This window comes from Bufo bufo, chromosome 2 (genome assembly GCF_905171765.1).
Source record: "Bufo bufo chromosome 2, aBufBuf1.1, whole genome shotgun sequence".
NCBI classification, from domain to species: Eukaryota; Metazoa; Chordata; class Amphibia; order Anura; family Bufonidae; genus Bufo; species Bufo bufo.
In genome coordinates this window covers 671307560-671320983 of record NC_053390.1, presented here as the reverse complement: position 1 = coordinate 671320983, position 13424 = coordinate 671307560, and the positions used below count along the sequence as shown (strand labels likewise).

At 36.5% G+C, this 13424-nt stretch overlaps 1 protein-coding gene across 1 annotated transcript in view; it reads left to right on the top strand.

The window, feature by feature from the left end:
* The window catches only part of FSTL5 (follistatin like 5), a 966340-nt gene that overhangs the window by 135532 nt on the left and 817384 nt on the right, over window positions 1–13424 (top strand). The window contains 1 exon segment of the mRNA XM_040418623.1: window positions 3869–3902. Within this exon segment, the coding sequence (XP_040274557.1) occupies window positions 3869–3902 (34 nt within the window).

Sequence of the window (13424 nt, the reverse complement as noted above, 5' to 3'; positions counted from 1 at the left end):
CCGTTCACTTTAACGGGTTGGTACCTGTTGGAGCAATTGAAGGGCAGGTTGGGTAGGTTGGAAATGCAAGGTACAACTAATAATTAATTATTATTTGTGCATTATCTACTGATTACCAGGTAGCGAGCCACAACAAAAGGAAGTCTTTTTCATGTACTGCACACTGAGAATGAGGCCTCCGCTTGTGAGGTGGGTTCGGCAACTATTAATGTCTTATAGAGTTAGACCTGAGACCTATGGCGTGAGTTCCCGAGTTTGACTGTTTGTTTACTTAATGACACACTTACTGAGAAGTGGGTCTGCGCGCCCTCTATACTTTGCACATACATTGTATTGCTTGTCGGGATATTTACCCGAATGTTGTGTTTGTGATAATTAATAATCAATAAAAAAATAAATAAATAAATAAATAAATAAAAACTGAATGTCACTGATATTTCGGATTTTATGCAAGATCTTCAACCAAGATGGCGGCAGCTTGCCCATTGTAAGCAAATGGAGCAGGCAAGTACAGTATAATTTTTTTTTTTACACTATTTAAGGATAAATTGATTCACTACCTCGAAGCACGAGGAAATTCAGCTGCATGGCAAATCAAATATATCCTGAAATTTGGAATGAAGTCCACTTTGTGGATTTCAATTCGCTCAACACTGCAATTCATGCTGGAGAAATCATAAATGTTTTGGATTCGGCCAAATTGGAATTTTTTGCATGAACAGGCACTAATCACTGGATTTGGTAAACTTTAGTCACCTTTATATGAGTATGTGCAAGCTGAGTCTTATATGTAAACTCAAACAACCTCAGTAAAATGTCTTTGTTGTTAAGATTTATCTCAGTTTTCTTTGTTGTACCATGTGGTTTTCTTTTTATATGCATATCTTGTTAAATAAAAAAAATAAAAAACAAAGACAGCGGCTGAAGCTTTTAAAAATCCTCTAATCTGATGCCACAGTTGGAAATTCTGAACCAACAGAACACTGAAGGAAATGATTGCCAGCCTTTAAAATAAAATGAATGTATTACAACTACCAGAACATGACTAAGCTTCTACAAAGCTTAAGGCTAACAGTCAGTTTCAGATTTGTTATTTTGTTCTGATTGTACAAAAAGGAAGATTTGTATTTTAAAATAATAATAACAATATGAAGACGAATAGTTAGTCGAAGAAGAAAACACGTTTTTATTTTAACAATCAATCATCAATGCACTTTGCTAAATGTGCTAAAACATTATTAAAGGGAACACCTTCAATAAGCCCTTAAAAGTACAGTAATACATGTACAGTATGGAACACCTGCCAATGACTCTGGAACGGGGATTATTATCGACATACAAATTACTGATCTTGAGTCAGCAGCAGATGTTCTGTACATTTATTATTGTGCTTAATAAGGCTTGCTGGAAGTGACAGATTCCCTTTAAACGGGTTGTCGGGTGGTTAAAAAATTCCAACAAAAGTCTCAGAATGTTGTAAAAAATAAAAGAATCAATGCACACCTCACTGGTCCCCTGTCACTTTTCATATCCTTATTGGTGTCTCCTTCTAGTGCCCTCAGAACATGCAGGAAATGACTGCTCAGTCAATCACTGGCCACAGAAGTGATCAGTCTCAGCCAGTGATTGACTGATTGACTGTCGAGAGGGACCAGGAAGTTGAGACTGGTGGGGGACCTGTGAAGCATCAGAATGCAAGTGACACTAGATCGGCAAATATTGCTTCTTTTAACTTTTACAGCACTCTGAGACTTTTTTTAATGAAATTTAAAACTGTCAGACAGTCCCTTTAATACAAATACCACTCCCCGCTTAATTTTTTTAAAATAGCCATAAATATAATGTGCATGGGGACCACTTTCTGCCGCATACAAAAAAAGAAGGTTTTCCTTTTTAATCCACTAGTATTTCAGAGCAGAGGAAAACCCTGCAATAAACCCACTCTCCAGGCAATAAAAAACTTCTCCCTTACTCAGCAATAAATCACAAAACTACCTTATCTGAACCAGTAGTCTGCTCTTGAATTCTAGCAAAGTTGCTGCCTAAACAAAAAAAAATGTACATAGGAAATTGTTTTCAATGATGGGGAAGGATGAATTCAATCTTCTCATTGCATTTTACATTATCCAAAATCTACCATATCCATTACAAAGAGCAGAACACAGGGCTTGTTCATATCTGCATTGGAGGCTACGTTTGAGGCCTCCATTGCACTTTCCAGAAAAAAAGAAGGGGCAAAAAAGTCCAGCATGCAGGACTTTCGCGCCTCTAAAAAAGAAGACTCCATTATAATCAATGGGATCTGTCTGAGTTTGTCCATTTCAGTTATGTGCCAAATCCAGCACTTCTGTTATTTTTGTTCTTCTGCTCATCTAACATAGCAGAACAATGGAAATTGCTAACACTGATGTGAAAGTGACCTTCCATGTTTTCTTGATTGGGTTTACTGTCAATTCACTAATACTCCTATTAAAACTAATTTTGTATTTTTGCACCTTCTTGTTTAAAACATTAAATTTTGAACCCTTTTTATGTAATGTCTCATCCACATAAAAGTTAGGACACTCTATAAAACTTCCCAACTGACCAGTTTTTTTGCGGCACTGTCCTGGAGATAAACCTCAAAGGGGCAACCAGAGAATATAAAAATGTATCCCAAGCTAAGCGTTCGGTGAGGCTTTGTGGGCTAAAAAACATTCCATGGGTATTTAATATTTGAGATGTATAATTTAGGCAAAACTGTGTACAACCCAGTTCAGGGCTTGAAAAGGGAGGACATTATACAAGGATGCAGCAAACACCAAAGGAAAATTGTCTGTGTCATACTCTGTCATCTCAGGAGGCTTTCAAATAGCCATCATGGTATTTTCTAGTGAGGAGCGAAGCAAGCTTCAGATGCTACTGTACATCCAAAGTCACTTGGTTCAAAACTTCAGTATTAAAATGTTCCAAGTTTTAATGTGGTTTTCCACTTTAAAAATCAACTAACGAAGTTGTTCAATGAAGTCACGCGCGACTTTGTATAACTGACTTTGGCTCATCGGAGCCCATACATTTAAATACTGTACAGAGACGGATCTTCGTACAGTATTAATCCGAAGTTTTGAACAAAGCGACTTTGGTTTTAGCATCTGAAGCCTGCTTCACATATTCCAGGTATGTTACAGAAATGAATAAAATTCTTGATTGATAAAGACTATTCGAAACATCACTATTTTTTTTAGCTAATAAACCACACAAAGGATTTGCAAGGAAGAGTGCTATGGTTTTCCTTTATTTATTAAAATTCATTTTCAGTCACAAAAATGTATGCAACCTACCTTCCGTATGTACATTTAGCCCAACACAGTGCTCCAGATTTACTAGTAGTTAGGGTAGTCATCAAGATAGGTCTTTATTTATGCCATAATTATCACATTGGAACAAGTTGCATAATAATTCCGACACATCTATAGGCTCTCTGTCTAAAAATTTAAGCCAACTTTTAGTTGTCTTACTTTTTTTCAGATTTGTACACCAGACATTTTGGCAAATTTGGTTCATGCAAAAATTCTTATTTTAGGCCACCAGTTCTTTCCCACTAAGCCATGCTCATTGTTGAGCGTGGCAAGAAAAAAACAGCTAAGAGATGGGATACTTTGCACCTAAATGTGCCAAAGTTGTAGACAAAATCAAAGCACACGGTCAACAGCAAATCTAGGCTTTTGTCTCAGGTGTTTTCCAGAATGTTCCTTCAATTATAAATTCTAGATGACTGCCTATCGTATAATATTTTATTGATCAAAAAGTCAATAAAAATAAAAGCTATGAATATAAACTTGTGTTGCATTCTGTCACGTCTAATTGTTATTTGTATTTTTATTTCCAGCAAGACCGAAATCATGATGTCACAAGGAACAAAGGTGGGTTAATTTTCTTTTAAAAATATGCTTTGCTAGTTGAGCAAATTAAAATATAGGATATCATCTGCCAATATAAATGTTACTTCATCAGAAGCTAGCTTACATGTCGATGCAATGGAAACAATTTTTCATCATGCTTCTCAGTTTTGAATGTTGTTTAACTAACTGTGCTCTAGGCATTGTGCCCAGAAAACACTCAATTCAATCCAGTGCCGCAGTAGGAAAACTGATCTTTTATTACTATTGACATAAGTACAGTACAGAGAAACAACTGTTACAAATGACTATGGCACGGTTCATTTAAAAATAAATCTTGAATACATGTATAAAATACCTTGAGTTTTTTTTTTATTAACAGAAATTCTGAAAGGATTATGGAGAAACAAACTTAAAAGACATTGATTTATATAACAGAGGTTATTTTATTTGTCTATTAACACTTTATAGCACGCTTGTATTCAAAATGGGGTCCCAAAGCTGACATAATATTATAAAATGCTTGTTTTAAAAATAGGATCCCCAAACTGACATTAAATTCAAGACTTAAAGGGCATCAGTCAGCAGATCTGTACCTATGAAACTGGCTGACCTGTTGGTCCCATGTTCATAGGTGCCCACATTGGTGATAAAAATTATGTTTTAATATATGCAAATGAGCCTCTAGCAACGGGGGTGTTGCTGTTACACCTAGAGGCTCAGCTTTCTCTGCAACTGCTGTGCCCTCCCCATTGTTGGCATGGCTCAACAGTCTTGACAGTGTATTTTAGTGCAGCTTTGAGTACTGACAGGGCAGGAACAGAGGGAAGTAGGAAAATAAATAAAAAAATTATCTGAACTTACTGTATGTGTAGTACTACTCATGTATTACTAGATAATAGTCCAGAATCATGACAGATTCCCTTTAATTATCATTCCGGGAGAATTTTTGTAATAAGCCATGATATGAGTGTACTTAAAGGGATTATCCCACAACTAATGTAAACAATGAAAATCAGACATCATATAGAACGTGAGAATCTCTTCCTAACAAAGCTAGAACCAGCCCTGTACCGCACATGGATCCAGAGATCTCCCCATTTATTGCTCTACTAGATTTATTTGAAACTGGCAGCTCAGGGGAGTGTCTTTTCTGCTGCCAGTCAGGAGGTGTATCCATTCTGCTGCAGCTCTCTTACCATCACAACTCAGGGGACAGTTGAAGGAGGAAACTAAACGTGTGCATTTCAACATGTGCTGAACAAAGAAAATGAAAAAAACAAACAGCAGGTGAAGCTATCCATTTATCATACATTTATAGAAGATCAATTCAAAAATGTTATCCATTTAATGTGATGGGCCTAAAAAGTATGTGTAATATAGTGCAGAACACTATATATGATTTTGATGTGAGATCTTCACGTGCAACCAATTCTTATAAAACCAATATTCATTTGGACCTCTGGAAAAATAGACATTGCACTTACAAACAGTAGATTGACAAAAATAGCTTTCAATCAAATTGTTTTGTAAAATGTAGGTGTTTCAGATTTGGCCAGGGACAGAGTGTAATAGGATGTCCAGTAAAATTACCATACACTGCAATACAGAATAAGAATGAGCACATTTCTCAAAATTCAAAGATGAAGTTTTAATATTTGCAAATAAGCCTCTATGAGCAATGGGAGTGTTGCCCATACTCCTAGAGGCTCAGTGCTCTCTGCAACTACCGTACCCTCTGCATTTTGATTGAAAGGGGCAGGCAGTGTAAACATACTCATGCTTGGCCTTTACCATTCCTAATGTAGAGAGGATGTGGCAGTTGCAGAAAGAGCTGAGTCTCTAGGTTTAATAGCATGTATTTGCATGTATTGAAACATAATTTTTCTCAGCAATTCAGGCACATATGAACATATGACCAACACAGATGCCTTCAGCTGCCAAGCACACATGCAAAAGGTCAGCTAGATTCATAGATACAAATCTCCTGACAGATGCTGTTTAATTCCAATTTATCCAAAATTGCTAAGAAATTTGATTTGAGTACAACTTAATTCTAATTCTTCAAACTAAGTGAGATTCACCCAAATAAAGAGTCTTATATGCCAGAGAAGCCATCTCTGAATATGAAAATTAACTTCTCTTCCAAACTGAAAAGAAGACTAAACCTTGCAACAAACAGTACTTACCCTTTTAAAAAGAATTTAAAGCATAACTTGGCCCTCGTCAGTGAAAAGCATAGAGAATTGGCTTAACTAGTAAGATGCCTTTGTCAGGATCTGGGAAAACTACTTAGGGAAACCACCCAGTCAACATTTCTCTGGGTTTCTCTGGAAATAAATGCAAATTAGGTTTGCTTCTTAAAGGAGAATAAAGCGAAGGGTGTATTTCTGTATGTCTTTATGTTGCAACCAGGCAATTTTCCTCTGAAAATTGTCCCTGTGCTGTGTTCCACTTTGGAACTAACATTCCACACAGAAATCCAACCTTAGTTTTCTTCTTCTTTAGGAAGGAAAGCTAACTTGCATATCTTTTCCCCAGAAGCCCCAAGGAACATTGGCTGGCCTATAATTCTTATCATGCATACTAGATGCTCTCCATATAGAGAAATATTAACCCCCCCACCCACCCACCTTCCCTGCATGCCATCCAAGACCTTTCTCTTTGCTAAGGCAATTCTCTCTGTTCTGCATGGATGAGGGGCAAACTAAGTAATGACTTAAAGCCTGTTTAAATTGCTAAGTATTGACTTGATACTTAACATTTCCCAGAACAAACTTGTCTGGCCTAAAAGACTCCTCACACAAGTGAATCTTTCTCTTATGGAATCAAATTGTTTTCAAACATTTGGGTCAAATTTTGATTCAAATAAATCAATTTACTCATCTCTAATACAGAAGTATTGCAGCACATCTTACAACTTTTTAAAAATATATAAAAATTCTAATATATAAAAAATATCCCCTTTGCCATTTTTTTGGTTAATGAAGCATTAATAAACATAAATGATATTGCAGCGTCCATAAATTCTATTAAAACTATTAAAATGTCTCATTATTTATCCCATTTGCTGAACACCCTAGAAAAAAATACCCTAAGTGTTTTTTTTGTCATCCTGTATTCCAAAATAGTAAAACAGAAAATAATAGGGTGGGGAGTAGGTACTGTAGGGCCAGGCAGAACCATCCTGACAAATATATTATAATCATTATAATCTATTGCGTCAGACTCACGCAGAGGCGCTACAATTATTAAGAGATGTGCACTTCTTAATAATTGTGGCATATCTGATGCCGGTGGGTGATAGATTGATATTGGTACGTAAAATGCCAGTCTTAATAAATATCACCCTTGGTGACTATTTCAGTCATCTATAGATAATGCATGCAAGTTCTGTATATAGCCATCTTCTGACCAGAATTATATTCTTCAGCTGTCCATCTAGTCATGCCCATAGTTAAAATCAAAAATTTCATCCAATTTGTCTATTGAAGTGAAATCTTCAAACTTCTGGGGAGTTGCCAATTTCATCAGCATGTACAGTTTTACCATGAGAAGCAAATTCAGAAGAACACATAATATGGCCCATTTCCTATTGTCATGTTTTCCACTGCAACTTCCAATAACTCTGTAAGAAAAAAAACATAATTATCAAACTTGAGTCTTGTGTTCTGATATTCTATTATGTGGACAATTTTATGTCCTGAGTGGAAAACACATTGAACTGTATAAATTGCTTTATACAAATAGTGAATTACAAGTATTAGTCATACTTTGGTTTTAGGCAAATTCATTTATTATTTATTATTATTGAGAACGTTTTTAATTGGTGACTCAGACAGAGAATTCATCATTCATATGTTGCACCAGGCGGCTACGTTGGCAGCATGCAAACTCTTTATTTTGAAAGGGAAAAAAGATGGTCTTATAGATGAATTCCATTGCCACAAAGAGGTCATTCTTCTCTTCACAAGAGCTTTAGTGAAACAAATCAAACTTTCTGGCAGACTTAACAGTAAGCTTTATCCAATAGTGCTAAGCTGCATCTTTATCCTTTAATTGTGATACCCTTTATTATCTTCATAATTTTTTTTAAATCTTACATATTAATGTTTTCATTCATTTATGTTTTCATATGAACTCCTATATTTGTAATTACGTGTGGTTTTCTAAGTACTAAAACAAAAGTCCTTCAACAAGTCAGCATGATTAGGCAAGCTAAAAACAGGATGTAAGTGCTCAATTGCTTTGCCTGAGGGGGTGACAAAAGAATCAGGAAACACTCAACAGAAAATTCATTTGTCATGGGGCACCCTCTTTAGACTGAGCTTTCATTCCGCAATGCATCAGTTTTGCTTCGATTACTTCTTTAAAGTTGGAAAGGTACTTGTATTCTAGAAATGGACCATTAAATCGTAGTTGTAAATGTGTATAGGTCTGATTCCTGTGATACTCAGGAGGGAAAAAAACAATAACCAGATGACATCATTTTACTTTCCCTTTTTGCAATATTATTGTCAGGATCAAAGCTCAGCTGGCCTCGAGACTAAGGTACCTTGTTGATCTGGTGATTGATTTCCTAGATAACATCTAGCAGGAAGGAAATCAGAGCAAATCAGGGCCGTTAGACCTAGGTTTTGTATGGACAATAAAAAAGTAAATGTCTCAAAATTTACTGGACAGGGATATCAGAAAGAGATAGGGTAGCAGAAGCATGATCCAACAGTCCAGGAGAAGGCAATGGGAATTAAGCAGGTACAGATATGCATGTGGTACCCTGGTAAGCTGTCATCAAAGTTGCTTGAGTCAAATTGACAGAAGTCAAGCAGAGCAGAGTATTTGGTACTGTAAAGAGCAGTGAAGGAAAGGAGTCAGATGAGCAAAGGTTTTAGTAACAAAATCCAGCAGAGCTTGGTATGCTATAGCTTAGAGAATAATATGAGTAGTCATACGGGTCATATTTATGAATTTCACAATTTAACAGCAATTGCAGAATAAAAAATAACTAACCAGGATGAGAAAACGTAAAACTAGCACAGAGGCAGGTGTATCGGAATAGTAACTGTCATTGTATCTGTGTCTGTGAGGCTGACAGATGGACAGCCGAAAGGTGAGTATATTGCACTATGCTACTGCATAGCTAAGGATGTCTCATTTCCGTGGGAAGGATTTATTGCTGTTTTGTTACAGAACCATTTAAAAAATTGTGTTCGCCCTCTAAGAAAACTATTATGTGTATCTAATATAGGCAAGATAAAAGCATAATGGGGCACATTTATTAAGACCAGCATTTTAGACGCTGGTCTTAATAAAGCCCTAAACTGGAGGTTATGAAGAGGTGCCTGCCTCTTCACAACTTCAGCAGATCCTCCGCCAGTTCTAAATGTAAGACAGCTTCCTTTCTGTCTTACATTTAGACCTTTTTCTACGCCTAAAACAAGCACAGAAAATGGTAAATTAGATGGGCCTGCCGGTCTGTCCCCTTCTACGCCCATGCCACGCCCACAATTTTAGACCTGGCATGAGCAGGGAGAAGTCGCAGATTGCGGCACAACTATCTGCGCCTGAAATATGCCTAGTTTAAGCGTATTTCAGAATAATAAATCACTCCTCATGTTCTTATAATCTCTTAATTCAGTTCCCAGAATTGGTAGCCTGACTGCCACTTAGGAAAGCAAAAAAAGAAAAAAAGATTCTTTCTTCATTGAACTGTGTGTAAATATAATCTCTGCAAAAAAAAAAAAAAATCTAAATTTTGCACAGAGCACCATGGATAGATTGTCCCAAAATGCGTAGTCCCAGGATTTCCTTCACTGTAGATTGTGTTGAAGAATCATGTGCACTCAACAGTGGCAGCATGATGACACTCTTCATTATCTTTCTTCCCTTGAGCCCTCTCCAGTGGTATTGTCATCACACTTTTCCTTATCTTCCTCCTTCATGCATTGAATATAATCGCTCACTGTGTGGAGGGTTTCCTGTGGCTTATATGCTTTAAATAAAACCACAAGAAAGTTGTCTCAGTGATCTGGATATTCTTTACTCAACCCAGACTTTTCTCAGGTCTTCCTATTTATTTTATTGTAATAACCAAGTCTGAATGATACAAAGATGGACTGAAATAACGTCATGAAATTCCCATCTAAAACTGTAAATGAATATACAGTAGTCAATGCCATATTTTATTGTAGTGTTACTGTGGAAACCAGCTAATACTGAGAAGTCGTGGCAGAAAATGGCAAGTATAGTTTTATTACAACCCTGGATGTAACATAACCTGAACAATTATGTACTCATGAATAATAGCAGTAGAGTTGAGGAAAAATATGAATGTATGCGGAACATACTTGGAACATAGAAACATAGAATGTGTCGGCAGATAAGAACCATTTGGCCCATCTAGTCTGCCCAATATACTAAATACTATGTATAAGTTCATGAATAATAGTACTAGAGTCTAGTATTAATAGGAAATCCTGATTCATTTGTTGCCATTCATACTAATGTACAGAGCAAATGTTGAAGCATCAAAGAATGTATACCTGTTTCATTCTTTGGGTTTTGCTTGAATTAGTATGATATATACACATTAGAACACATTAATGAAGTATTTAGTCCTAGACATTACTGATTTTAAGAATAGGGTCTCGAGAATACTAACCCAACAATCACCTCTAAGGGATTTTTGGGACCCAACATAATAAATAACGGGTTATTCAGAGCAAAGGGATATTCAATAGTGTAAATCACTGAGTAAAAAATAGCATTTTGACAAAGTGTAATATAAAAATAGGTCTAAGACGACTTGAATTTATTTTTTATTTTTTTTTAAGAAGTTTGATATCAATAAAACATGTATTTTTGCATGGAACCATATGCATAGTGAAAATGTGTCTGGTTAAAAATATGATCACTTCAGAAATCAAACATTTATATTTTTCAAACTGCAATGTAGTTAGAACCCTAAGATTGTACCAAAAACCCATTGTCCTTGAAAAAGTTGATGGTGCTGTAAAGGGGGGTTAAAGGTGGTTCTTCTATGAAATGTATTACCATAGAATGAATAGGGCATTTCAGATGAAGTATTATTGCAATATACAGTACAGACCAAAAGTTTGGACACACCTTCTCATTCAAAGAGTTTTCTTTATTTTCATGACTATGAAAATTGTAGATTCACACTGAAGGCATCCAAACTATGAATTAACACATGTGGAATTATATACATAACATGAAGGAGAGTGATGGGGTGCTGCGCCAGATGACCTGGCCTCCACAGTCACCGGACCTGAACCCAATCGAGATGGTTTGGGGTGAGCTGGACCGCAGAGTGAAGGCAAAATGGCCAACAAGTGCTAAGCATCTCTGGGAACTCCTTCAAGACTGTTATACCTCTTGAAGCTCATAAAGAGAATGCCAAGAGTGTGCAAAGCAGTAATCAAAGCAAAAGGTGGCTACTTTGAAGAACCTAGAATATGACATATTTTTAGTTGTTTCATACTTGTTTGTTATGTATATAATTCCACATGTGTTAATTCATAGTTTTGATGCCTTCATAGTCATGAAAATAAAGAAAACTCTTTGAATGAGAAGGTGTGTCCAAACTTTTGGTCTGTACTGTACATGCAAGAAAATATTGTTTTTTCTTACATGCAATACATTTTCCTCTCTGGTAGCACCCTATGCTGTTAATGCTGTGGCTGAAATTCTAGTCTACTGTCACATGCATTCAGTGGTACTGTAGATTGAGATATTTCGTACTTTTCTTGCTCTGGCATAGTTTTCTCATAAAGAAAAAGGCGAAGTGGCTCAGATATCTTTAAAACATTCTTACTTCTAAACTAATATAACTATCTTTATGTTTCTGTATGCTAAATATTTCTGTAGACAATGGAGATGGAAATGAGGGGGGGTGGACTACATACTTGTCAACTGTGGGGTATAGCTTAGCAAGAGCTGCAATCCTAGTAGATGCAAACACTTGGTGGTGGCATGGGATGAGCTGCTGCCCACCCACAAAAAGTGAAGAGACCAGAGATTGCTGATGTACTAAGCACCCCCCATCCTGAATAGAGGATTCACAGATGTAAGGTGCTAGTTGACTGTTTAAAAATATACTTACCAATATAAATACCAGTCATTACATTGGGTAGGCGAATAATAAAGTCTGTGTTGTTGCCTGCTCCCAGGATTACAACTAGTATAACTCTGCTCAGAATGTTGCATAAGAGTCCATGTTAATGCTCCTCTTTTAAAATCCCAAAGCTAGGAAAGGTGATGTATTGTTTAACTAGGTGTTAGTTGGCAATTCTGTAGAGTAATTCTGACTTTCAAGAACAATGAATATTTAGTTTTCATAGAGAATATATTACCTATTTTGTTTTTAATTATTTCAATCTGATACTGAAACATTTATTTTTACAAATTTGCTTTGTTTTCTGATTGTAAATTTTTGTTTTCTATTCTCTGCAATTTGAAGGGAAGTCTTCTCTTTTGAACATCTGCTCTGCTCAGTTAAAGGGGTTGGCCCATTTCATACATTGGGGGTATAATGCTAGGATAGTGCAGATACTCTGGGACCAATACCTTTTGCTAGAATGGATCCTGCAAAGTGAAGGAGACTGGACCATGCAGCTGGCTTGGCTATGTCTGTCAGTCCCATAGTAGTGAATGGAGCAGTGGTCATGATTGCAAGGTGCATTTCCCATTAGTTTCTATAGGACCTGCAAAAATAGCTGAGCATGCTGCTTGGTTATTTTCATCACTTCCATAGAAATGAATGGAGGAGGGTCGTGCATACATAGTCCGCTGTCCTTCACTTTGATGGCTCCATTCCAGAGGTAGGTGTGAGGATATGCCCCAATTTAAAAGATGGACTAACTCCTTTAACAGCAGTTCAAAGTTATGCTTTACAGCAGCCACATGGACATGAGATAGCACAAACAACAAAAGGGAGAAGATGTCTCTTGTGGGTAGTAAGGGCTTGAGTTGTACATCATTAATGAGACTATTTACAATCTGCCTTTTAATAGTGATCAGCGGCAGGGGCAATATTCCAATTTGCGATATTTCGCCAATATTTTGTAGAATATTTGTCATATATTCGCGAATTCAAGATTATATTCTTGATTGCAAAAATCGGCAATGGATTATTATCGTAATGCGCGCAAAATACCGGCGTGGGTCACTCGTGCTACATTTTTCAAGCAGGTATAAGTCTCCTGAGACTGGAGAAAATGGTTGGCACGGCAGAACATTAGAATAACTTTATATACAGATAGAGTGCTCCAATATATTTGCACTTGCGAATTTTCAGGAATTAATGATGCGCATATTTTTTCGCAATACGTGCAACTTGTGACATCACAGCACTGTGTCTGTAGCATGTATGTATGGACAGCAGAACCTATCAGCTACACTATACTATAAATCAATCTAACCTACACTGACTACCTCCCACTAACTATCTGAATTATATATATAAGTTAACTGTCCAATGTAATAACACAATGCACAGAGCACAGCAATGAAATTGCTGTCTCTTTC